This window comes from Pan troglodytes, chromosome 11 (assembly GCF_028858775.2).
Source record: "Pan troglodytes isolate AG18354 chromosome 11, NHGRI_mPanTro3-v2.0_pri, whole genome shotgun sequence".
In the NCBI taxonomy this organism is placed as follows: Eukaryota; Metazoa; Chordata; class Mammalia; order Primates; family Hominidae; genus Pan; species Pan troglodytes.
Window position 1 is genome coordinate 94113078 of NC_072409.2, and position 26722 is coordinate 94139799.

Consider the following 26722-nt stretch of genomic DNA (forward strand, 5'->3'; position numbering starts at 1 on the left):
TGGGGTTTCACCATGTTGCCCAGGCTGGTCTTGAACTTCTGAGCTCAGGTAATCTGCCCAGCTGGGCCTCCCAAAGTGTTGGGATTACAGGCATGAGCCACCACACCTGGCCAAGTCTTATTTTTAATCTCCCAGAATGAAAGCTGGGAGGCTGCCCAGGGGAGCCATGGTACACTGCAGGAGCCCTCCAGAATGCCCTGTATCTGGGTGCCAAAGACTGGTTTGGCCCTCTGTCAGGAATACCACCTGCCCTTGGCTGATGCTGGAGGACAATGTCTCCCTGAGGTCCTCTCAGACAATGGCAGTGTTAATCCCATAGCCTCTGGCTCCTGCTGCCTCTCTCCATGGCTAACCCCCAGGTAATATCCTCACTCCCTGCCTGGACCATCTCTCACTGCAGTGAACCACAAAAAAGATTGCTTGAATTACTCTCACTCCAGGTGGCTTCCTCCCTCCCTCAAGCTGCCACCCACTCTGCTCCTACAGCAAAGAGGCCCCTCAGCATCCCAGCCTCTGGCCCCCTAACCAGCAGTATCTGGGAGGAAGGAATCCTACACTCACCCTCCTTGGCTCCAAGGAGTCACTCGTGGCCCCTTATCACCCACTTTGAAATGATCCACCAGTATCATCATCTTTTTGGTTTTCCAGGTCAAAAGCAGAAATCATCCTGTTCTTCTTCCTGCACTCCCCACATCTTACCCATCTCTGTGTTCTACCTGCAAATTCTATCCCCAATCTGATTATTCCTCACCACCTCCATGGCTCCCACCCTAGACTTCAGCCCCAGCACCAAGACTTCTGGCCTGATCTCTTAGCTCTTCCCCTGCCCACAGGCTATTCTGTATACAACAGCCAGGGTAATCATTTTAAAATGTAAATCAAATGCTACCTCCCACTCTTAACCCTTCAACAGTTTCCAAAACATTTAAAATCAAAATTCTTGATCGCGGTCTACAAGGATGGCCTTATGAGCTGCATCCACCCAATTCTCACTGTGCATCCGTGATTTCCATTCCTACTACACTGAGCTCACTTCTGCAACATCTTGGTTTTCGCTCTCCTACCCCCATCTCTCTCCTCAGGTCTTCACTTGGATCTTTACCCTTTATCCTTATTTTCACTATCAGCTTAAGTCCATTCAGGCTGCTATAACAAAATATCTTAGGACTGGGTGGCTTATAAACAGCAGAAATTTCTCATAGTCTGGAGGCTTAGCAAGTTCAAGGTCACAGCAAATTCAGTGTCTGAGGAAGGCCCACGTTTTGGCTCATAGATGGTGTCCTCTCAGTAGAGGGAATAAGGCAGCTCTCTGGGGCCTCTTTTGTTAGGGCACTGCTTCCATTCATGAGGGCTCCACCTTTATGACACCAATCACGCCCAAAGGCCCCATCTTCTAATACCATCACATTGGCGATTAGGTTTCAACATACAGATTTTGGAGGCAGACTACTGCACAGCTTAAAATCCACCTCCCTAGGAGTCTTTTCTGACACCCCTCACCCAATGGAATCTTATTGCTGTTTCACTTTCATGTCAGTTGGTTTCCCACCCTGACTAGAATATAAACTTGAAGAAAATAAATAAAGGCCTCGCTTACTCAAAGCTGCATCCCCAGTGTCTAGCAGGTATTCAATAAATATTTTTGAATAGGATTCCACCAGTAGATGGCTAGATTTGAAAGATATGCCAAATATTATACTGCCAATCCAAAACTCAGTGGAATCTTTCACTTGCATGAGTTAACTGCACCTCTAAAATTGAGAATGAGTTTAAGATCCACCCCCTGTTCATATCTCTATTTTAAGAAGAGAGGTACTTGGGCTGACATTAAAGGAGTACCTGGAACTGGGCTGAGTGTGTTACATGTTACTGTATTTAAATCCAGCAGCCTCTCAAAGGACCTGCCAGTGACACCAACGGGCTTCAGACACACATGTGCCTCCTATACCTATACCTGGGTGGTGTCCAGCGGGCACTGGAGGCAGCCTGCTTTCTGCATACCCTCTGCCTCCCTCTTCAAGATGGACATTCTATCAAGTGCTCATTTTAATTGTGCATTAAGTCACAAGAAAACAGGGCAGAGACCACACTTCAGATTTCAGAAATGCCTCACATCTAGTTGGTGGAATGCCAGGCTCTAGGCCCAATTCTGTCATTATCTAGGTCCAGCTGTGTAATTCTGGATACTTAGCTGACCTTTCTGGGCCTCAACTTTACACCCGCAAAACGGGTTTGTGTGGCTATACGGATGGTCTTGAAGGAATACTCCAGCCCCATCATTCTATAATTTGGGAATAGGACGTGGTTTTTATTAACCTATTTTGCTCTGGACACTGGCACCTCACATCTTCTATACAGAATGTTGCCTTAGAAGTCCGGGGAATACGCTGCTGGCATCATGGAATCTCTATGGCAAAGCTGTCATCTGTTCTAAATTAAAAGAGAAATCAGCAGGCAGTCCTAGCACCATATGTACCTCTTAATTTTATATCCAGAAGCTTGCCAAGACCAAAAATACACACTATTCAATATTTACATCAGGTCTCTGAGAATCCCATTGCCCATTCTGCACTTAAATGCACTGCATTAATTTGAAGGGAAACCCTGTGGCAGGGAGAATGCTAACCAGATTAAAGTAAGACTGTTTTAAACACCATTTCTCCATTTTTAATGGCGCTTGAAGTGTATTCCTGCAAGGATAAGGTGAAAAGTTGTGGCCTAATGATACCTAACACAATAACTTAATAATTCTTGGGGAAAAGATCATTCAAAATTAATCTCAGTTCCCCCACTTATAAGCACTACCACTTAATAAGCTTCTACCATGTGCAACATAGACAATATAATTCTAGCCCTCCTAGCAAATTCTGCAGTAAAATTCTCAGTTTATAGATGAGCACCTAAGAGAAGTCACATACTTCACACGAGTTTCATGAAAACCATTTCTGCCTTGTTTCCGCCAAACAATGAAGGCAGGGGAGAGGCCTTCTATAAATATTTGCTGGATGCAAGATTCTTTTCAAAACGACAAAATAAGTTTCCTATGTAAGTCTGGATGCAACACCCTTCACCATTCCTCTCATTCTAAGTGGCTCATTTAAACCTGCAAGGGCTTAATAAACTAATCTGGCTGATTACACACTGACCGCAGAAATTCGCCTTCTCCCGGGAAAACAGCAGTCGAGTGTAGGGAATCGAGATGCTTTGGAGAAGATCGCAGACCTTCCTATCCCATAGGCCAAAAATTTCTAAAAATCAAACAAGTTAACTGCGTTCTTAGCCAGTAATAAACTGCCTAGAAGACGTCTTAAGTTTTATCATCAATTTTTCTTTATGTGCTGTAATTCTCTCTCGGAATACTAACCAGGAGAGAAGGGTTTAAAACCCCAGGGAAGCCAGCTGCTACTCTCGGAACTCGTGCCCTCCTCAGCACAAAGCTTCCCACTGCACAATGACCCCTTGTATCAAGGCCTCTCAGGGCCTAGGGCACAAGGAAATTGAACTCTAACTTGCAAGGCTGCAAAACAAAGCAGTTTCAAGCCAGAGGCCTCCAAACAGTGCAGCCCTAAAAACGGACGCCTGTACTCCTTTTCGAAGAAAGTCTCAGAATCCTTACAGTATTACGCTGCTGGGGAAAACTTCAGCACGGAGAAGGCCTACGTTTGGAGGAAAAAGAAGCCGGAAGCATACAAAAGAGCAAGTAAGCAGTTCTCCCACGTGGGCCGCAGGCAGCAAGCAGTCAGAGAGCGGAAGCTGGAGTCCCGCAAGGCACCAGGAGACGGTCACAGAAGCTGCAGGCGCCCGGACACCTGCTGACTCCAGCCGGGTGTCTTTCTTGGGAGAAGAGTGGTTCTCAGGAATGGTGGTGGCATGGGCGCAGCCTCTCCCATCCACGACCCCTCTCTCTAAAGGGGTGCCTACGCCCTACGGGGTGCGGGTGCAGATAAGCCAAAAGCTGGTGTGTGTTTATGTGTGTGTGTGTGTGTGTGTGTTGGCGGTGCGGCAGGGGGATCATTTGCAAGCGTACCCTCTCCTCGCGCGGCAAGTGAGTCCCGAGTGCCGCGCCCCAGTCCCTCCCCGCGGCGGCAAGGGGCGCACGGGCCGGGCGCATGGCCCCCGGAGGCGCGGTCCCCCGGGGCGGGGGCGAGAAGGCATCCGGCAGGGCGAACCGCTGCGGCTGGGAGGGCTCATCTCACCTTCACGGCGGTGGTGGTGGTGCCAGAGGCCATGTCTGCACGGGAAAGGAATCTGCAGTGGGCGAGCGCTCGGGACTAAGGGAACCAAGCGAGCCACAGAGCAGCGGCTGTGCCAACCTCACTGCGCGGGAGTGAGCAGTGCGGAGACCAGGGGCGGGCCTTGACTCCTCCTCTTCCTCCCCGGGACAGCTGGATTGGCTGCTTGTGTGGGATCTCCCCCGCCACCCCTTCCCCAAATCGAAGTTCCCGCGTTCCGCCCCTTTTGCAGACCTTTCCGGTTCTCCAGGTTTTTGTCGTTTTTTTTTCATCCCCAGTTATAACTAACGGATAATGATAATAATGGAGACCATTTTTAGAGCGCTGTATTGTTCCAGACTGTGTGTTTTGCACTTTAATTGGCTTACTTAACTTTCGCTAAAACCCTATAAGGAAGAGCAGCACTCCCTGCTTGGCCCAATATTAGTGGCGTCGGAGGCCTCAGCTGCAAAATCTGGCCCGGCGGCATTCCAGAAGTTCTCGCGGGAGGGAGAATCCTCACCAAGGCGGGTACTGGCCGGCCGCTGAGATTCTCTTAGGCAGCTAACGCGGGGCGGCCGCCGCGGCGGGGGCATGATTTGTCCTTCCTGCGGCTGCGAACCCACCTCGGGTTTGCGTATTTCCCTTGATTCCTGGAGGACAGAAGTGGGATGGACTTGACCCAAGACTTAGGGATGACGAAAGGGAAATAAACAGAGTAACGTACTACTGGATAATCTTTCTGATTTACGAACTATGATTTACTCATCTTCAATTTGAGGCGCCGCTTTTAGGGGGTTGAGACCTTGCGCAACTCCCAGTCTGGCTCTACCTGGCTGGAGGCATCTTTAACCCATTCTACGCTGGAGCGGCATCGAATACACCTGGATTCAGAATACAAACTCAGGTCTCCATCATTCAACACTAGCAGGACGCACACACACACACCACTAGCCCTTTACAGGGATAATCCCTCATGCTCAAAGCCCCCATCCCTTCCCTACTGGGATAATCCAATTTAACCTTCCTTGATGGATTAAGCGTTCTGAAACAAAATAATGGGTGGCAAGGATCTTAAGGGTGGACTCTGAGATGTAGAAATGCTGCAAATTAGCCTGGACGTGGGAGGAGGGCCGAGAAAGAGGATGCTTTCCTCTTTCCTTACAGCAGCAAAACACGGAAACAAAACACAAGTACACTTTAATTCAAAATACCACTGTGTGATGTTAGCCTGGATGCTGCTCATAGAACCTATTTACTTAAACAGTATAGACCTTCGTCCTCTCATTACTCTATGCTTTAGGTCTAAATTTTCTCACAATGTGAAGTTTTTTTTCTTCTGTTACAATCATCTATTTCTTTTAAGTTATAAAATGCAATGGCAAAAGAGGAATGAAAGTAGAATCCAGGTACTCCTTTGAGGAATAGGAGACAGGGAGTCCTTCGTGGATGAAGACAGTGTAGCTTTCTAGGGGCCTTTCTGCCGATTGCTCTATTGAGGAGCAGGAAGCCCACCACTCAGAAGTGAACCATTGAGGGCACAGGGATGCCCTAGGCTTTATGGCCGCTACCTAAGTAGGGGATCCTAGCCAACTTAAGTGACTTGATATGATTAACAAGTCCAGTTTCTACTCAGCACTGCCTCTCTGCTAAAAGTTAGACGCTGTAACCAAGTTAGATCCTGTACGCATAAAATACCCCTAGGCATAGGAGTTGGAAACTTGGCGAGGACCAGGCTGGACTTCTGGACTTTTCTACTATAACTTGCAGGTTAGGGCTCAAGCATTTGCTCTTGAAGATGTGATGTCTGTGAAGAGGAAATTCTTCTAAAGTTTGAATTTCATATAAACTTACATGTGACAAAATATTATTCTACTTTTGATATTTTCTCAACCACTTAAGATTGTAAAAAAGCATTCTCAGTTCAAAGCTGTACAAAAACAGGTGGAGAGCTGGGTTTGGTCTAGGTCTTGGGCCATTGTTTTCCGCTCAGGGTAGTGCCTGAATCAAATGACCCCTTGCTACCCAGACTTGGATAACCCTTGGGCAGGCTTGTGGGACAGTGCTTTCTTTAGCACAGTATCTTTGAAAAGGTAGGCAGTAATATTTTTGCCTTATTTCCAAGTTTTGGGTCATGTTTTTTCTTAACAAGCCCTAAAATAAAAGGAAGACAAAATTTTCAATAATTTTCAATACGCAAAATTTTCAGTGGTCTCCCTTTTTGATTACTATGTAAACAAGACAAGGAGAGTCGGTCTATTTATGAACATAGATTTTGCCCTGCCCTTCTGTTCTTATCCTATAAATCCCCCTCTGTTAACCTGTACCCTTGCTTTTCTAAAGATAATTATCAAGAACTAGGTCACCTTACAACAATTCTGATTATGAAACAGTATAAAAATTTCAACAGCTTCTCCCTTTTTGATAATCTCTCATAAATGTCTTCCCAACTTCTAGGTCCTAGCCAACAAAGTACTGAAATGGTTATCACCAGTAGCTGACTATGTTGGGTCTTGAGCAGTGGTTCTTCAGTGTCCTACAGTTCCCTTTTACTAAACATGTTATTTTTGAAGTCGTCTCCAAACCATTCCAGAATCATCAAATATTCAGGAGGAAGTATTCACACAAATGCATGAAATGTATCACCTCAGCCAACCATATCAGCTTTCCCACTGAATTGTTATATTTCTGCCCCTGACCAGTATGTCTGTCCTGGATGGGTACTACAAAATGGGCCCAAGCTGGCTGGTAACCCATCCTCATCTGAAGGTATTAAAGCTGGCAAGTTGTCATGGCCTAAGAAACTCACATAACTCCCCACTACCTTGTAGATATTTGGGCCAAAATAAAAATTCTAAATAACATGGAGGTGTGCTTAGAGATCCCCAATGGTGTGTGAATCAGATCTTTTTACAATACACCTGTATCACAGCCACAATGAGTAGGGACATTTTGGCCACTACTTTTGACAATGGATTAGAGTCCCACATTGGAAGCTTTGTGAAAAAGCTTAAGTTCTATTAGCAAGCAGCCACTCTAGATTTAGCAGAACATTGTTGAAAAAATATCTGGGGGAACAATAAGTAAACTAATAGTAATAATGACAGTAATACATTTTAAAAATTATTGCATCTTCAGATTCTCAGCCGGGCAAGCCTATGCCAGCATGAAGAAGCCAAAGATGTCTGAACTGGTATAAATTCAGGTTCAAAATCCACAACATCATCGTTGTGCACAGTGTGGTCATTGGGAAGAAAAAAGTTAAACTCAGAGACTCAATGCCCTTAATAAAATTGTATCCAAAGAAACTTCTCCACAGGCAATTATCAGAATAATCAACTTCTCTTTATCCTGCCCAAGAAGGAAAAAAAATGTACTGAAAAGAAAATAGTGGCTAGTGTTTATTAAGAAGCAAAAGATATGCAAGTATGTACCAGGCCAGTCCTAAGGTACCCTTCTGAAAAAACATTGAATATAATTGGATAAATGTATAAGAGATTTGTCTGCAATCCAAGTTCTCTTAACACTCTTGATTGTAAATAACTGAACAAATTATTGATCTAAAAAATACAGCTATGTGTCTTTACCCTGACTCTGCAGTATAGACCATGATACAACATAAACATTAACATTTTAGTAACTAGAGACTTAGATATTTTTGTCATAGAAAGCCTAATTGAACCTTTCTAAATTTCTTATAGGTTAGTATGTGACTATTACTCTAAAACTTTAAGGAAATAAGAACAAAAAACAAAGAGAAGTGTTCCATTCTCCCATTATCATAGTGATAAAACAAAATAAGTAGTATGTCACAAGTGAAGAAAATATTACTGAAATCTAATATTAAAAATGCATTTATTGCAGGTACTTTATAGAGGGAATTGCAAGTGATATACTAGGTTTCTCAAAAAATATTTACATCACATTTTAGGTGGCAATTCCTTATAATGACCTTTAATGAAAGTGGAGAGTCCAGTTATAAAGTGTAACCTGGCATCTGTGTTTTTGGTTGAGGGAAGAACCCCATGCTTTAAAATGAGTTAAGTAGGGTCAGTTTTGACAGTCTGCTTTAAAGTTGGTATGCTCCAGATAGTTGGAATTAGCCATATGTTTCTTGTTGCAATAGAATCAAGTTCTCCTTCAGTTTTCTTTATTCGTTCCTTCTATTCAAAGTCCCTTTTATCCTAGAAATATCCTTCATTGCAAATCACCTTGTCTTGTCTTCAAAGTTCACTTCAAGTTGTATCTCCCCTATCATTTCTGAAACTCTACTGAAGATGACTTAAGTTGCATATAATTTGGATTTTTTGAAGTAAAATCTCACCATTTTTTCACTTTTCTTAGATTAATGCTGCACATTAAAAGCATATTCAGGTTAACAGAATGGCCATCTACCCTGGACTCCCAGGATCTTCACATACCTATTATAAATAATAATAGGTATTATTATTTCTGTTATAGGATAAGCAAAGTGTAAGATTAAGCCCTGAACCCTATACCTCCCTCAGTGAAAGAGAGAGTATGTTCAGTCTTGATCTGAAGAGACATGATTCTCAGCTTCTGTGCTTTGTATAGAAAAGGGCCAAAAAGTAATAGATACCCAGATGTATTTTAATATCACAGATGCAACATAATCTCTCCTTAGCGTGTCAGGATCTAAAGCTATGATGAAAGACCCATATAATGAGCTCTTATGTGACCCACTGCTCTTTATTCCACTTTAAAAACTTAAGGCGGGAAATAAGTCTAAAAGCATTGCTTTTCTTCTCTGGCAAATCCATATGTTGTCTGTACATACAATCCTAAAAACAAGTTGGGAACAAAGTCATATTTGTCTTCTGAGCATCTTCAAGAGCAACAACAAAACAGCTAATATTTATTAAGAGCCACATATTCTTCATTTAATCCTCACAGATATTAATGTCATTGCTATTATAATTTCCATTTTACAGAGGAGGAGAGAGAGAGAAGTTGAATTGCTGTAACTCCATCTTTTCTGCTTATTTGCCTCTCCCCAAAGCTTCCTTGTCCGTTTGGAATCTTCAGGACTTCCCTCTCTCTAGCCCATCAAAATGTCAATCAAACCTATCAAACCTGTTAAGTTGCCAAAATCACCTTAAAATGTTACCTCACCCAGGGGTTTATGAATTTTACAGATATTAAGCCTTGAATTGAGATAATTAAATTCTAGGTAGGATGTGATGTTTGAGAAAGGACAAGTGTTGGTGTTATTATCACTATCATTGCATGAGGAACATGAGGCTCAGAGCATTTAAGAAGTCTTCTCAAATTTATATAACTAAAGTAATTGAGATTCAGTCCTGAATCTGTCCTAATTGCAAAGTCTAAACTCTTGATTAATTATTTTTTCCACTGTTGAGATTCAGATAACAACACCCCAAAAAGGAAGTCCTCAGAAGCAGCCTCAAAAGCGAAAGTTTTTCTCTGACCTTCTCCTGCCTGTCTTTCACGCCCATTATCCCCCTGATGCTACCATAGAAACTAGAATCCTTCTTCCCCAAGGTGGATAATAGAAACCAGAAGATCTTTTCCCTAAAGCCAGCCGTAAAACCTAAACATATTTCTCTAACCTTCCCTCTGCCTTTCTGTGTAAAAGGTAAGAACCAAAAGATATGCAAATATGGCCATGAAGAAATTGTCTGACCTATCTTGTTTGACTGTGGGTTATAATACCCCCATTCCAGAGAGAGACCTGACTCATACCCATAAGGAAGGAATCCTACACAGAGAGGCCAAGAAGAATCTAGACAGACAGCTTTGCTGGGTTTCCCCACTCAGTCTGTTAGCAGTATGTCATGCCCTTTTTGTCCAATCATATTTCTACATGGCTGTCCATACTTTGTTGAACCTGTGGAATATAAATCATTAAGCCAAGGGAAAAAACGACTAAGCCAAGGGAAAAGTCAAGCCGGGAACTATGTTAGACAAACCTGCTTCCCGTTTTATTCCTGGAAGAGATAGCTACAAATATAAGAAGCTACATACCTCCCTCACAATTTGCCCAAGGAAATTCCTTGTGGACGAAAGACAGATAGAACTCAAAGTAATCCCTCTGAGGCTCACCTGAGACAAATGCATATCTGATTGCTTTCTCTGCCCTATTGTTTATGTAAAAATGTGGATTCACTGAACCAGACTAAATTGTGTATGCAGTGGAAGGCCGATCATGGACCTGAGGCTGTGTCACCGATGCATCCTTAACATTGGGCAAAATTATCTTTCGAAAGTGACTGAGACCTGTCTCAGATATTTTGGGTTAACAAAGCTAATCATAAAAATGGAAAATTTTCCCTGGATCTTTGGGTCTTCATTCTGAAGGCTCCCATGTGTTCACATGAAATAAATTTGTATGCCTTGTCTCCAACGGGAAAGTTTCTCTACACCATCATGTTCTGGTCCTTAAACTTAGTGCTAAGAGGGAAAGATGTATGATCTATATAGTCTCTGAGCCCTTAAGAAACTCCTGATCTGGTGAGAAGAGTCAGAAAGAGAAGTCAAATATTATAAAACAATGTGATAAGGGTAAATTTAGATACTGTGAAAACACAGAGCTGGGCATCTTTTAGAGTTTTCCTGGAGAAAGTGAGTCTTAAGGGATGAGCTAAGAAATTAGAGAGGTGAGGGGTATGTGTTTGTTGTTAGCGGGGAAGAAGGAAATTGAAGTGCAGGAGACAGTCATTTAGATAATGAATCATGTGGTCCTTTAATACTAAGAAAAAATAAATTCGATTAGATTTGATTAAGAAGTTGTTAATGACCTTTATCCTGAGCAAAAACAAAAATTTGTTTCAGAGCCAGAAAAATAGTATGAAGGAAATGCCAAAGACAATGAGATGCCATTAAAATGACTTTGCTATTAGAAGGTGATCTCTTCCATCTGGCTCCACCATCCTCTGATCATCCCTGTGACTTTAGAGTTGTGACCTCTTGGAAACATTAAAAGCAACCCATGATGATGGTGGTGGTAACTTCTATCTACCCAAATCAGGCAATAAAGAAAGTGAGAAAGAATTAATCACAAAATCACTTTGATGGTGTAAACTTGAAGTCCCTGGTTGATGCAACAGTTATAAAAAACCTCAGAGGTCCCCCTGCAACACAGATGGAATCACTGAGGAAGCAGATCGCTCTCAGGACCTATGTCTGGTCTCACTCACATCTCTGACCTATATAGCCATATTGTGAGCATAAACACTTAACCCACAAAGCTCTGCTCGTCCAAATTGTAAGTGATTCCCTACACTTGGATCAGGAAGGAGTGACCATCAGCCTGGTTTGGCTGGGATGGTCCTGGTTTATACCTACTGTAGATCAATTAACAAGTTTTAATTATTTTTAGTGTTCCCCTTTTCCCTCTCAAATGTGTCCCAGTTTAGAAGATATATTTTATGGTCACTCTAGATAAGTGCCTTTCCACCATGGGATGGTTTTGAATTAAATATAGAAATGTCAAAATAAAGCAAACATAGCATTTGTGCTAAATTTAAAGAAAAACTCTGTTTCTTATTTAAAACTTTATACAGTATATAAAATACATAGAATTTCAGAGGTTATCCTCATAATTCCAATTGAATATGCAATTGATTTTAAGTTTGATTTTAAGCTAAAAGGCAAAAATAATTTGACTAAGTTTCTGTATATTATCAGATTATATAAGGTACTTTGATTTGTTATATTTCCTGAGTATAAATAATTTTATTTCAAGCATTATCTGAGTTCTTGGAAACATTTTGTTTATAGGTATTGTAAATTTGTCCTGTCAGATATTTGAAATGCTTAAAAATTAAAGTCAAATTTTTGAAAAACTGTTTAAAATATTTAATCGAATATAATTAAAGTATCGAGGAAAATTATTCTGTTCAATTTAGAAATGTTAATCCAAAAATAGCTAATACAGTAATCAATAAAAAAGTAAAGGTGATATTTCTCATTATACTCAACTTGTAAACAGTATAAAAAGATTTGTAAGTTGAACAGAAATGCTTAAGGAAGACTTGTTTTTAAATTTTCTGACTTTTAATACAATTTAAAACCCAAATAGCTTTTAAATACTTCTTCACACACAGAGCTCTCACCCTTATTTTACCCTGGATTTTTTTTTTTTCAAATACCCAATACAAAATTCACATGGACTATTGCCTCAAGAACGAAACTCTGGCAAATTGGAGAGAGTGTGAACAGCCTGTGGGTGAGGAAAAGAAACAACAAACCTGTACTTCATAAAGTCTGGATGAAAAGGGAGGAGATACTGGGAGATGAACAGCAGAGGATAGGTAGTCAATGGGGTATTTTTTTTTTCTTTTACTAATGAGAGAGTTTTGAGCGTGTTTGTATGCAGGTGAAAAGAAGTTCACAAAGAAGAAAAAATGGAAGACACTAAGAGAGGTATGGCTAATGGCCCAAGATCCCAGAGGAATGGGATCAGAAGCTCTGACAGAAATCATAGTCCTCTATTAGAATGGAGACATGGGGCTGGAAGAAAGGAGGTAAGAATGGGGCCTCTAGATAGTTTAAGAGTAGGTGCTGTGAACCTAAGAAAGACGACTCTTGATGGTATAATTTTCTTAACAAAGTAAGAGATAAGGGTTGCATAATGAGTCTGAGAAAAGATGACAAAGATTTGACCATGTCAGATTAGGGACCATGAATTAGAAATGGTACCAATCTGCAAGGGCGTGTAATTTTTTCTGACAGCCCTTCACCCTTGTCTGATCAGACAGGACCTCAAGGAATTGAGGATGTTGGGGAGGTATAAGTTTATCTTGTCAATCAAAGAAATCCAGCCCTGTGGGGAACAATGAAGCCATGAAGGACCTGGATGATGGGGGAAGGTGGAGGATCAAGCGGGTGGAGGATCAAGGGACTGGAGGACTTAAAGGAGTCTAAGAGCCATGAGGGTAGGGTGAGGGAATGTGAAAGAGGGAAGGAGAGGAGGTCCTGGAGGGAGATATCGGAGCTCAAGGTTTTAGAAGAGTAATAAGTTCTAAAGGTTATGGCAAGATCCAAGAAGTGAGCAAGTGAATTAGTCAGATGGGGGAAAGGGGGAAGGTGGTTTGTTTTTTTTTAAATCTCCGTGTGTGTATTGTCTACATTCATATTACATCTCCTAGAACTGTGGCAGATAGGACTTGGGGTAAGACGAAGACCATGATACAAGGTCCAGCTGTTGGAGGGGCTGGTAAATCAAAGCCACAGGGATGATCAGAGGATGGTAGAGCCAGATGGAAGAGACTACCTTCTAATAGCATTAGTTTTTCTAGAGGCCATGGAAGCAAACCAACATGGAGTTGGCAATGAGAAACCAGGAGATTGCTACCCTTCATCACAGTCCCCTAGTATGTAGGGAATGGAAAAATAACAACCTCCTTAAGAGAAAGCTGTAGAGTAAAAGGATAGGCAGATTTCAGTAAAGGAAAATAGATGGAAACGGTGACTTAAAATGAGGGTGAAGTGTAAAGAGGCTTACTAATGACTAAACTAGCACTTCATAAGAATGCAGTGGGAAATGTATTTGTAAAGTGGAAAGTGGAAGAGGGAAAGTGGAAGAGGAGTCTTTTTTGCTTGCTATATCTTTCTTAATTTTATTGTTAATTGACAATAATTGTATATATTCAGGAGATATATGTATATATATATATATCCTGAATTGTATATATTCAGGAGATGTTATATATGAACATATATGCACATTATAGAATAATTAAATCAAACTGACATATTTTCTACCTCAGCTACTTAGCATTTCTTTATGTAAGAACGTTTAAAATATACTCTTTTAGCAATTTTGAAATATATAAAACATTATTCTTAATTATAGTCACCATGCTGTGCAATAGATCACAGACTTATTCCTTCTGTCTAACTGAAACTTTGTGCACTTTGATCAACATCTTCCCTTTCCCCATTCAGATAATCACTACCTCCAAATCTCCAGCCTCTGGTAGGCACCATTCTACTCTCTACATCTATGAGTTTGACTTTTTTAGATTCCATATATAAGTAAGATCATGCAGTACAGTATTTGTGTTTCTCTGCCTGGCCTATTCTACTTAGCATAATTTTCTCCCGGTTCATCCTCATTGTCACAAAGGGCAGAATTTCCTTCTTTTTCTAAAGGTTGAATAATATTCAATTGTGTATCATCTTTATCCATTCATTCATAATGGACACTTAGGTTGATTTCACATCTTCGCTATTGTGAACAATGCTTCAATAAACATGAAAGTGCACATATCTCCTTGACATACTCATTTCATTTTCTTTGGATATATGTCCAGAAGTGGAATTGCTGGATCATATGGTAATTGTATTTTTATTTGTTTAAGGAAACTTTGTACTGTTTTCTGAAGTGATTGTAATAATTTACCTTCCTACCACTGTGCACAAGGGTTCCCTTTTCTCCGCATCCCCCTCCAACAATTGTTCTCTTTCATCTTTTTGATAATAGCCATTCTAATAGAAATGACTTGATATCTCATTGTGATTTCAATTTGCATTTCCCTGATGATTGATGATGTTGAATAGTTTTTCATGTATCTGTTGGCCATTTATCTTCTTTTGAGAAATGTCTACTTTGGTCCTTTGCCCATTTTTTTAATCAGGTTGTTTTCTTGCTACTGAATTGTTTTAGTTCCTTATATATTTTGGATATTAGGCCCTTATCAGAAGACAGATTTGCAAATATTTTATCCGAATTCATGGGTTGTTTCTTTACTCTATTATTTCCTTTGCTGTCCAGAAGATTTTTCTGTTTGATACAGTCCCATTGTCTATTTTTTCTTTTATTTCCTATGCTTTTTATGTTGTATCTAAGAAACCACTGTCCAGATCGGTGTCACAGGGCATTTCCTCTATGTTTTCTTTTAGAAATTTTACAGTTTTGGGCTTTACATTTAAATCCGAAATCTATTTTGAGTTGATTTTTGTATATGGAGTGAGATGAGGGTCTAATTTCATTCTTCTGTGGGTGGATATCCAGTTTTTCCAACACTGCTAATTGAAGAGACTGTCATTATACCCACTGTGTGTTCTTGACATCTTTGTCAAAACTACATTGACCACAAATAGGAGTTTATTTCTGAAATTTCTGTTGGGTTCCACTGTTCTATATGTCTGCTTTTACGCCAGTACCATGCTAGGATTTTTAAATTCTTGTTTTTCCTTTTATTTTTAGTTGGCACAAAATAATTGTGTGTATTGTGGGATACAGTGATATTTTGGTACATGTATATCATGTTGTTTGGGAAAAACTCTCAAACCATTTTTCCTGTGCTCTCACACCATAACAATCAACACAGGAGACTTCTGTGATCCAAAAATATGTGTTTATTTTCCCCCTCCATCAAGCAAGCAGTCAATTCTGCAGGAAGACCCAGCTGGGTGTCCTCTAATTTAATTCCAACTATCTACCCAGATATAGCATCAGATCCCACAGGTTAGGAGCTTACTCCCACAAGACCATCCCCTCCTTCCCCCCAGTTGCAAGTCCAGGCTTCTGGAACTTCGGACTGACTGGCTTCAAATTGGGGTTCCCGTGAACCTCCTCCCCCCACCTTTGGGTTCGATTAATTTGCTGGAGTGGCTCACAGAACTCAGGGAAACACGTTTACTGATTTATTATGAAGGGTATTTGAAAGGATATGAATAAATATCCAGATAAAAAGATACATAAAGTGAAGTCTAGAAGGGTCCTGAGCACAGGAACTTCTGTTCCCATGCAGCTGGGGTGCACCACCTTCCTGGCACGTGGATGAGCTCTTCATTTCATATCATGGAGATATGGCGGTCCTGTTGTACTGGTGATTGTTTCAAGTGGCTGGACTGATGAGTAGGCATGGAGTATTGGTGATCATCTAAGAAGCTTCTTATCCAACAGTGAAAATATCTCTGGAGCAGAGGTGTGCAAAGGGAAATATGATGTTGCTGAGGGCTTCCTAGAGCTCCCCAAAAGTCAGGTACCAGATAGACAATTTTATCCTAGACCATCTGACAATAATTGCCACAATTAAGTTAAAGCATTAGACACAAATGCTCGTAAAGTAATATATTCCCATCAACCTCATTTATCTCTTTATTTAAAAGTGTTGGCCAGGCACGGTGGCTTCCGCCTGTAATCCCAGCACTTTGGGAGGCCGAGGCAGGTGGATCACCTGAGGTTGGGAGTTCGAGACCAGCCTGACCAAGATGGAGAAACCCTGTCTCTACTAAAAAATACAAAAATTAGCTGGGCATGGTGGCGGATGCCCGTAATCGCAGCTACTTGGGAGGCTGAGGCAGGAGAATCGCTTGAACACGGGAGGCGGAGGTTGCAGTGAGCCGAAATTGGGCCATTGCATTCCAGCCTGGGCAACAAGAGCGAAACTCCATCTCAAAAAAAAAAAAAAAAAGTGTTAGTTTATAATGCACTTAAAGAGGAAGCAACAAGTTGTCTGTTCTGTGTGTCATGAGTGGATTATATCATGTTCACTGATCCAGCCCATCCTCTCCTTCCTCCCCTCTCTTCCCTTCACCTTCTACCCTCTTTTCCTCTCTTCCTCAGGTTACTTATAAGGCCAGCCATCACAGATTTGCTACAACTGAACTGAGAAACTCAAAGGACACTTCAAAACAGATTTCAATTGAATTTTGTCTTGAGATTCTTCATTTTTCTTTCCTTGTCACGTTGGTCACAATCTGGTATCCAGTTATCTCAAATAGAGCGTAATTCATAGGTTCATGATATAGTTATGTTCATTAGATGAATGAATAAGTGAATGACTAAATGAATGAATGAATGAAGAACACATTATTATGGTTTTAGTTTTAGCAAAAGAGGAAGTTCAGAAATGCTAAGGAACCTGAACACCAGGGGGCATCAAAAGTTTGCTTTCTTTTTTTTTTCTCAAACCTGCCTTTTAAAATAGTCTAAAACTTGAGTCGTGTTGGCTTCATAAGAGAAAGTGCGAGAGAGAAAGGGGGAAGGGAAAGAGAGAAGTTATAACTTAAAGGTTAATTCTAAAGTGGTAAGTGTACTCTACTGCAGTTTACTTAAGTTGCTTCTACAACAGTGCGCGTGGTTTTTCTCATAGTTATATACCAACGACCAGCAGGTGACACCGCTTCTTATGACCAGCAGATGGCACCACTTGACCTCATGGGTCAAGGAGTACAGTTGTGGGACCAGATTTTGGAGGATAAAGAAACATATATAGGGGATGAAATCTTTCACAAACTTTCTGTAGAAAAGCTACTAAAGTAAAGTAAATATTAAGTAGAGGATTAAGCCCTGTAGGTCTCAAATATCTTAATTTTTAAAAGGTAGAATTTTAACCAGAGGTATATTGTTCATTTTGAAAGAGATAACTAAAATGTTTTTAAATGTCAAGTTTAAGCCTCAGAAAAGGTGAGCTGTAATTGATAGAAATAATTTGGATTTCACTGTGTACTTTTAGAATATTCCTTTATCAGATTTTTCAATGACAAATTAATTCACAGATATTAGCCAAAAGAAAGACAGTTGCACACAGACACAGTACTGTTAGATTACTGATTAATAGCACTAAATGATTTCCTCCATTGTCCTTGGCTATATACTTTAAGTGTCAACAGAGTACTTCAGGTTCTCTTATGCACTATCAGTTATTTACCTTTTCTAAACATTTAACTACTTTAGTTGGATACTTATAATCAGATAAAAACCGGAACAATGTCTGTAGTTAGAGTACTTGTAGTGCAAAGGAAAATGCAGACCCACTGGTTTTTGAGAGTGACAGCACTTGACCCGAAGCTTTAAACATGCTTGTGAAACTTCCCTCTGGGTGAAGGAGCAGAGGCCAGACTAGCACTTAGTTTCTTTTTAGATCTTCCATGCCTTAGTCATGCAGATAAGTAGTAACTGCTTGAATGGGAATAAAAAGCATTCCGTCGGATTTCTGTGTATAATGAAAAGTCCCCGTCTTTGGCTCTTTGATTTCCCACATGAAGCTCAGCTTGGATATTACTACGATAAGAAAGAGCTCTAGAGAAAACAAAAGGGCATATTTGCTTAAATTGCTGTTTGCATCAAAAGAAACTGCCTAATGGGGTTATCGGTAGGTCAGACTGCACCCTGTTTTCACCAAGGCTGAATCAAGACCAGATGAATTCAGGAGGACTGGGTGGGATTAGAGTCCTTAAGCAGCAGTATTTTAATAAAATTCTTCTTGGCAAAACTATCTCTCTGAGCCTTCTGTTTTATTAGCAACTGAAAGATACATAAGAAAGAGATTGGAAATACTGAAGTGATCAACTACTAGGAAATGACCCTTAGGTTTAATTTTATTTCCACACAAACAAAACAAAACAAAACCACTGTGCCATATGGGAGAAAACATGATAGAGAAGCAAGGTGTAGACCCATACTCTCTGACTCTACACTATTTGGTGTTGAAGCTTATGACACTCGGCTTCAGTTTCTTCATCTGTAAAATTAGGGTGATTATCCAGGGTTTGTGTGAGAGTTCAAGTTAATACTTGTAAAGCACTTGGAACATGGTAAGTACTGAATGTGTTAATTATGATGATGATGATGATGGTATACTAGCTACTGCATGAGGTGCTGAGAATAGAGATTGAAAAGATACTGTCTCTGCCTTTGGAGAACTTAGAGTCTTTTAGGAGAAGTCAAGAAAATAAGAGCAAAATGTTATAGATATAATAAGGAGGTTATATACAGTTTTGGGATAGGGGGTGACAAGGTAGGGTATGGTGAGTTTGGCCTGGGTAGGGGTGAGGGATGCCTTGAAGAAAGGCCCTTGAGCTGAACTGTGCAATATGTATTTGCAGGCAAGAAAAGGGAACAAGGAAGGGCTTTTGGACATGTAGTGAAGGCAGGGCTGGGCAACATGTGTTGAAGGGCACCAAAGTAGGAACCAATGTGGTACATTCAAAGAGCTGCCATTCTTGGAATGTGGTTAGAGCACAGGGTGTGAGTATAAGGGGGCAGAGTGAGAGATGAAGCCTTTCGGGCGGACATAGGTCAGAGTCCAGCATTGGAAACAGGAATCCAAGGGTTAATTTGGAAATTAGATGAGGTTTGTTTCGCTCATTCATTATTTATTTATTTATTTATTAGAGACAAGGTCTCACTGTATTACCCAGGGGGGCCTCAAACTCCTGGGGTCTGGGAACCTTCCTACGTCAACCTCCCAGCTAGCTGGAATTACAGACATGTGCCACCGTGCATGGCTAGTATTTTTAAAAAATAAGCTGTCAACATTTACAACTTAGAAACCTCTACATGAAAAAATAGGGGTTTCCAAGCTTTCTAGAAAATTTGGAGTGTCTTGCAATATCATTCTCTAATTCCAACACAGTATCAGTGGATGACATGCGCACTGCCCAGTTTGTCCCTGGCCTCTTCCTCTCACATTCAGTCCCAGCCTTGCCTCTAGTCCCATGAGCACTGGTGTTTCTGACCTTTACATAGCACCCTAAAGACTTCTGATATTATTCTACAGGACATGCAGAGCATTAAAATGTTTTAAGCAGGAGGTTCTACTGGAGGAGGGATTGAAGGACAAGACGGTAAATTGTTTTCATCTTTTAACAAAAGTTCTATCATGAGCAATGACTGGACACATATGAGGGCAATTGAGTATCATTGGATTTTACTATTAAATTTCATTAGAAAATATAATCTATTCTTTGAAAATTGGAATATTTAATCTTATTATGGAAGAGTGACCAATCTTCTAGTCAATCCTGTATTATTCTTATTTTTAAGAGTAAGCAAAAGGTCTAAAATTTTAAGAGGAAAGCCCATCCTTCTTTGGCAGCTCCTTTAAGGATCAACAGATAGTCCTCTTGGAACTGACAATGAAATATAATCCAATCTTAACATACCTGGAAAAGGGCTAAAGGGAATGCATACCTACATTTCAATAGGGGAGGAACTGGTACAAAACAACAGTTACTAAGAGGCAACAAAGAATTTCTGGCAGAGTGGGTTTTGCTATCTAAAACCTGCTTTTTCTAATAGAGGCAACCTCTCACATGCAGATACTCCGTGACTTTCAGGAAGAAAGACATATAACTTAAATTGAAGTGATAGATAATATAAGCCCATGGCCTTTTTGGCTTTTGGGTCAGGCCCCTGTGAAGTTAGCAAAGGCAGCAGAAGCAGCTATGCTTGCATCAGAATGCAGAATGATGCCCATCCTCAGGAAGCATTTCACACCCACTTCCTTTCCATCCGTGGAGTAAAGGGACATGGAAGTTAATTATGAGAAGGGGGATAAACGAATCCTATACTCATTCTCTGGCCTTCTGTAAAAACACTGGTTGGTTTTTAGCTGGAAAGTTATGCCAGTTATATTAGGATTCTCCAAAAAAACAGAACCAGTAGGATGTGTGTGTGTGCATGTGTCAAGTGTATGTCACATATACACACATGTGTATGTGTGTAAGTGTATGTCACACACATGTACTTATATACATATGCATGTATATATCTATATCTATATAGTAGTAGGGGCTAAGTGTGAACTTTGTGGGGCAGGTTGACAGTCTGGAGATTCCGGGAAGAGTTGATGCTGCAGTCTTGAGTCTGAAGACAGTCTGGTGGCAGAATTCCTGCTTTCTTAGGAGATCTCAGTCTTTTTTCTTAAGCCTTCATTTGATTGGATGAGGCCCACTTATGTAACAGATGGTAATCTGCTTTATTCAATCTACTGATGTAAATGTTAATCACGTCTAAAAAGAACCTTTGCAACAACATCTAGACTGGTGTTTGACCAGAGTACTGGGTGCCATAGCCTAGCCAAGATGACACATAAAATTAATGACCACGTTGGGGCCCAGACTACTCTGCATGATATAGGCTGGAGAGGAGAGGAAGACCCTGCTACTGAGCTATGCTCATCTCTGAGAAAACAAATTTTATCTTGCAAGTTATATCTGATATTCATTGAACAAACGTGGAACACCTGCTATGTGCAAAGTTCTTTGCCAATTATTCTCTGCTTTTAGTGGGTCTTTTGCTGTTGTAAATTGAAGGAAGAGTACAGATGCAGACAGACACCCTGGGAAGCAACTTAGTATGGTGGAAAGGCACTGAGTTGTAGAGACAAGAGTACCGGTTTTGGCTGTGTGACTTTGTGCAAGTTTTCACCCTTCAAAACTCATGGTGATTCCACTTTATGAAGATTTGCAAACTGTCTAAGCCTTATATTTATCTATAAAACCATCATCATCATCATCGTCAGCAGCAGCAGCATCATTGCCCCAGGATTTAACGGAATAAAACATGTAACAATTTCTGATATATTACAAGTCACCAACAATTGTTCTTTGTCTTCCTTCTCTATCACATTGCTAAGTAAAAAAGGGTGTGAGAAACTATGATATGAGAGGCAGAGTGAGGGAAATGGCACCAGGCATGATGTTGATGTCTTAAGTCTGAAGGTAGACTGGAGGCAGAAAATTGGAACCTTTAATCAGGTGTACCCCATAGTCAACTGGCCAGCTGACTATACAGGGCAGGTCTGTGGTGCAGGTGAGGCTTCATATTTATCTATTATTTGGTAAAAATGAGGTGCTGTTCCTGAAATCTAGAATCATGATGGTATGACTATAAACATTTCAGAATGATTCTCACCCTTTTCAATCCCTTATGTCACAATCTCCATTTATAGTTTTGAGTTTTGAATTTTAAGCCATGTTCTAAAAATTCCGAAGTTCAACTCTTAGAAAATCCCAAGTAGTCTAAGAGTGTTTTACACCAAAATAGTCACAAGATTATGTTAGACAAGTTAAAATACATGCATTTTAGTATATACTTTGCACAACCTCTCTGAAATGTCTTGTTCAGAAACAGAAAACTCAAAGCTGCTCAGATGTTTGTTATGGTCTCTTAGTTCGATAACTGAAAGTGACAGGCTATACTTTTTCCAAAGGCTCCCACACCAATTTGTGGGTTGGGCTAACATCACATTGCTTTGCTCTCACTGCATTCTCTGGCATGTGTGTGTTCTACAGAATACCTATATTAGGTCCACAGATGTCCAGTGAAAAGAAAAAGAAAAGTTTATGGTTTTTGATGCCTTATTAAAAACATGCACAACAGGTTTTCTAGCCTGTATAAGATGGGAAAAGGGATGGTAAGGGGAATCACACACATTATCTTAGTCCTTCAAAGGTGAATTCATTGCTTCACCCAGTGATTTGATTGAAGTGGACATTATTATTTTAACTTGAACATCAGTTGCTAGTTAATAGTACCTGCACATACTATCACTAGTGGTAGATAACAATGGGAAAGCTGATACTGGTATCTCTGTAACTTTGTTAGAGTTTTGGGCAAGTGAGCCAAACCAAGTTCTACCCCCAAGTAGGTCTTCACTTATCCTCAGAGACACCAAGGTGATAAGACTGGAGAGGAGCAGGTCATGATTAGAGAATAATTATGAAGGGATGACATTAAATACATTTGGTTGGCTCAGCTGTTCATAACTGTGGGTGCAGATCACACAGATAAATACATAGCTGATTAAGCTACATCCCACTCTTACTGGTGCTGTGCCAATCTGGGGGCCATTTCCAAACAAGAACATAAGAATTCAACTCAAGGGAGTCAGAGTTGTATATATTCCAGACTATCATACATGGAAAATACAGACTTCAAAACAAGATACTTAGAGAAGGAATTGGAAAAATTAGAGATTGATAAAGATGGAGGTACAGTAAGAAATAAAGTGAAAAAAAAAAAGGCTTTTTGGCACATTTCCATTACCACCTTGAGCATACAAGAAGTCCTCTGCATATGCTCATTGAATGAGTGAATTGAAAGATGTCCCTCTCCTCCTGCCAAAAAAAAAGAAAAGAAAAGAAAACAGAAGGACAAAACTCACAAGGCCCTAAGAGCAATTCCAGAGAAAAACAGAAAGAAAACGAAGTTATCTGAAGCTCAGATAAGAGGGGAAATAAGAGTTGAAAGAAAAGCTTAGAAATTGGAAGAAAAGCAAGAGGTTTGATTCAATTGAAGGATTCAACAAGCTTTTCCTCCCCAAATTCTTGCTACATATGATGGCATGATACAGAGCTAAGTATATTTTATGAATTATTTTATTTATTTCTCAAAGTAATATAAGATGTCAACTCATATTATGCACATTGTGCAGATGAGATCACAATCAAGTCTGGACCAAGTCTGTGTGAGACCAGAGGTACACTTGTAGGTGTTGTCCAAGATTGGACAGTAAATTATATGACACCTTAGCTGTAGGGTCCACTTGAATGAATAAGACACAGATTTTGGCCTCTAAGGAGCTTATACTCTACTGGAGGAAGTCTACCTGAAAACAAATAATTTTAATTCAAAGCAGAGTGACATGAGAGTGTACTTAAGGAGCAAAGTGGGAGGTTTGTGGCCCAGAGAAGAAGCACTTAATTCTGATTTGTGGGTGGGTTTAAACAACCAGTGTTAGGGAAGAAATAAATGAGAATGTAGTTTTCCCCACCATTTTTTTGTGTGTGTGTCCTAGAAACAATTCCTGAAAAGGGATCTTATAGCCGGACAGACCGATTAGAGGTGAATATATTCTAACCTCTGCCTTACATAGAAATTAAATCCTAGCAAACCCTCTATAGGTTTAAGGAAGTAAATTTCTATTCCCACGCAAGGCAGAAGATACTTCCTAGTCATTTCAAATCATGATCACTTTAAGGAAAACCAAAAACGCTGACTGGAAATTAAAAAAAAGAACTTTCAGCTGGAGGCCTGTGAAATCTTTCCTAAATTTTTGTTTAAATTGTTATAAATTTGATGCAGAATCATACTTTATTTACAAAAACATCCTGTGTCCCAATGAAATCTTTCTTTATGCCATTTCCAGGTAGACCCACTTTCTTAAAAATAAATTTGTAACACTGTTTTTTTAAAAGAGAAATCTCAACTAGCAGATGTATATTATATATATAATCAAATAAAATATAATGTCATGTATAAAATACATAAATTTTCTCCTTCAACATAGAAATGCCTCTTAATATATTAAAATTATTCCTTTATAAATTATATCTATATAATTTGTCTCAGCGTAGCATTAAAGATGGTTAATGTAATCTAGTGTTTTGCACTTTGTAGAAAAAAAAATCCCATTAGGAGAAATTCAAAATGTTTTACAAATATGCCACGGAGTAGGTTTTAATCATTGCCCTTCTCTTCACCTGGACAGTAAGTGAAAACAAGGCTGTTGGTTGGAATGACTTATGCAAAGGTGAGAAGCACTAACAAAGTTAGCCCTGACTCTGCTAACGCCGTCATTCTGTCCCAGAAGCCATGTCATCTAACTGCTGGTCAGTCATGAAGAAAGCATTTCTGGAGCCTCACCCCTAAGTGAATTTGCTTGGCAATAGGTAGAGGGAATAAATTAGTGACTTCCTTTTACCTACTGAACAACTTGCTGAATATCTTGTACTTAACCCAGGTCACTGAGATACAATCTAAGAAAAAAAAACCCAGCACATTCCAAAGAGAATGAAAGCAGTTTCTATTCCAAAGATAAATCAATGGAGTTGTCATAGGTGGAAATTAGTTTCTGTGTATTTGTTGTTTTCTTCTTCTGTCTCAGGTCTCTTTGATTATCGCTGAAGACTTATAGGAAAAGCCCCTAAAATATTTAAATGTTTATATATTTGAAAATTTTTTTAAAGAATATTGATTCTTAGGAATGAGCTAGATAAGAGGACTAGTTTGGAGAGATTAATCAGTATTTGGGCTTTACTGAAAATGTCACCACAATCCAGCGGCCCCAAGCTATGCAAGACAAACCAGTATATTATTTCTCTAAAAGGAATCTAAACTGAGTGTATACACACGATGACACTCAGATTTACCTTTGTTCTTGAGTGAAAGCAAAAGAGATTGGTATGTCATCTGTTAACAATGTTCAAGTTAGAGAATTCCCTGCAGGATTTTATTTATGAAAAGGTAAAAAAAGGTTGTTACACATTTTTTTCTAACCTATGCCTCTGCAATCAAGGAAAGTATGATTTTCTATAATTTGATTGTAGTTGTTTCTTTAGTGTAGGAGTGTTCACCTACAGTAGAGTGCAGTGTGTTCACCAGGTAAATGAGAACATATGATAATAATCTTTGTCCCAACAGGCACGGTAGAGCTGATAGTTCCTGGAAGCTGGTGGCATTAACTCTCTTTAATCAAGGTATAGCTGAAACTGGTTTATTGGGAATGATACTAGGATGTGGAGTGCTGATCCTTGTTTTCCCAGGTGCTTTTTAAACTAAGTAATCCTCAAAGAGTTAGAGAAATCACTACAGAATTTGGTAAAGCACTACAGAGATATGTTTTCTATACATTTAGCTTTTTTGGAGTGGAAAAGATTACAGAAAATTCCTTCTTTTAAAAATAATTTGAGCAAAATTTCAATCATAATATAGGACAGCATGAAAAAGAAAAATAATCTATAGTTCTATTTTCATGAGGTCACATTGCACAGGTTTGAATTCCACCTATTCCCTTCTGTAGCTGAGTGAACTTGAAAAAACTTATTAAGCTTCTTTGCACTTCAGTTTCCTCACCTGTAACATAGAGATATTAATAGTAGCTAACGAATGAGGTTGTTTCAGGATTATATTAGATTAAATATACAAAGTACTTAGAACAGTGCTTGACACATGGTAAGTGCTTAGCAAATATTAGCTACTACTATTATCAATTTTGAAATGAATATATTAAGAATGTAGCTCCTTTTTAAATTATACTTTAAGTTCTAGGATACATGTGCACAATGTGCAGGTTTGTTACATATGTATACATGTGCCATGTTGGTGTGTTGCACCCATTAACCCATCATTTACATTAGGTATATCTCCTAATGCTATCCCTCCCCTCTCCCCCCACCCCATGACAGGCCCCGGTGTGTCATGTTCCCCTTCCTGTGTCCAAGTGTTCTCATTGTTCAATTCCCACCTATGAGTGAGAACATGCGGTGTTTGGTTTTTTGTTCTTGCGATAGTTTGCTGAGAATGATGGTTTCCAGCTTCATCCGTGTCCCTACAAAGGACATGAACTCATCAATTTTTATGGCAGCATAGTATTCCATCGTGTATATGTGCCATATTTTCTTAATCCAGTCTATCATTGATGGACATTTCGGTTGGTTCCAAGTCTTTGCTATTGTGAATAGTGCTGCAGTAAACGTATGTGTGCATGTGTCTTTATAGCAGCATGATTTATAATCTTTGGGTATATACCCAGTAATGGGATTGCTGGGTCAAATGGTATTTCTAGTTCTAGATCCTTGAGGAATCACCACACTGTCTTCAACAATGGTTGAACTAGTTTACAGTCCCACCAACAGTGTAAAAGTGTTCCTATTTCTCCACATCCTCTCCGGCACCTGTTGTTTCCTGACTTTTTGATGATCACCAAGGAATGTAGCTCCTTTTAATCCTAATCCAAATTCTGTATGTGTTTATGGGGTGTAATCTCTGTACGCATACAATTTTAAAC

The 26722-nt window shown here is 39.9% G+C and overlaps 1 protein-coding gene across 11 annotated transcripts in view; it reads right to left on the reverse strand.

Annotated features, from left to right (window-relative positions):
* MTAP (methylthioadenosine phosphorylase) overlaps positions 1-26722 on the reverse strand; it is a 355183-nt gene that overhangs the window by 134328 nt on the left and 194133 nt on the right. For 2 of the 11 annotated variants that reach the window (XR_010148751.1, XM_016960683.4), the window contains exon 1: positions 4197-4365. The exons of 1 other annotated variant lie outside the window; for it this stretch is intronic. Coding sequence is in view for 8 of the 10 variants with exons in the window: in XM_016960683.4 (XP_016816172.1) it covers positions 4197-4229 (33 nt within the window). In the remaining 2 variants the exon portion in view is untranslated. Of the gene's footprint in view, positions 1-4027; positions 4379-26722 lie in introns of those variants that run through there. 8 more of the 11 variants (XR_010148750.1, XM_016960685.4, XM_016960687.4 and 5 more) reach the window with 6 other exon arrangements.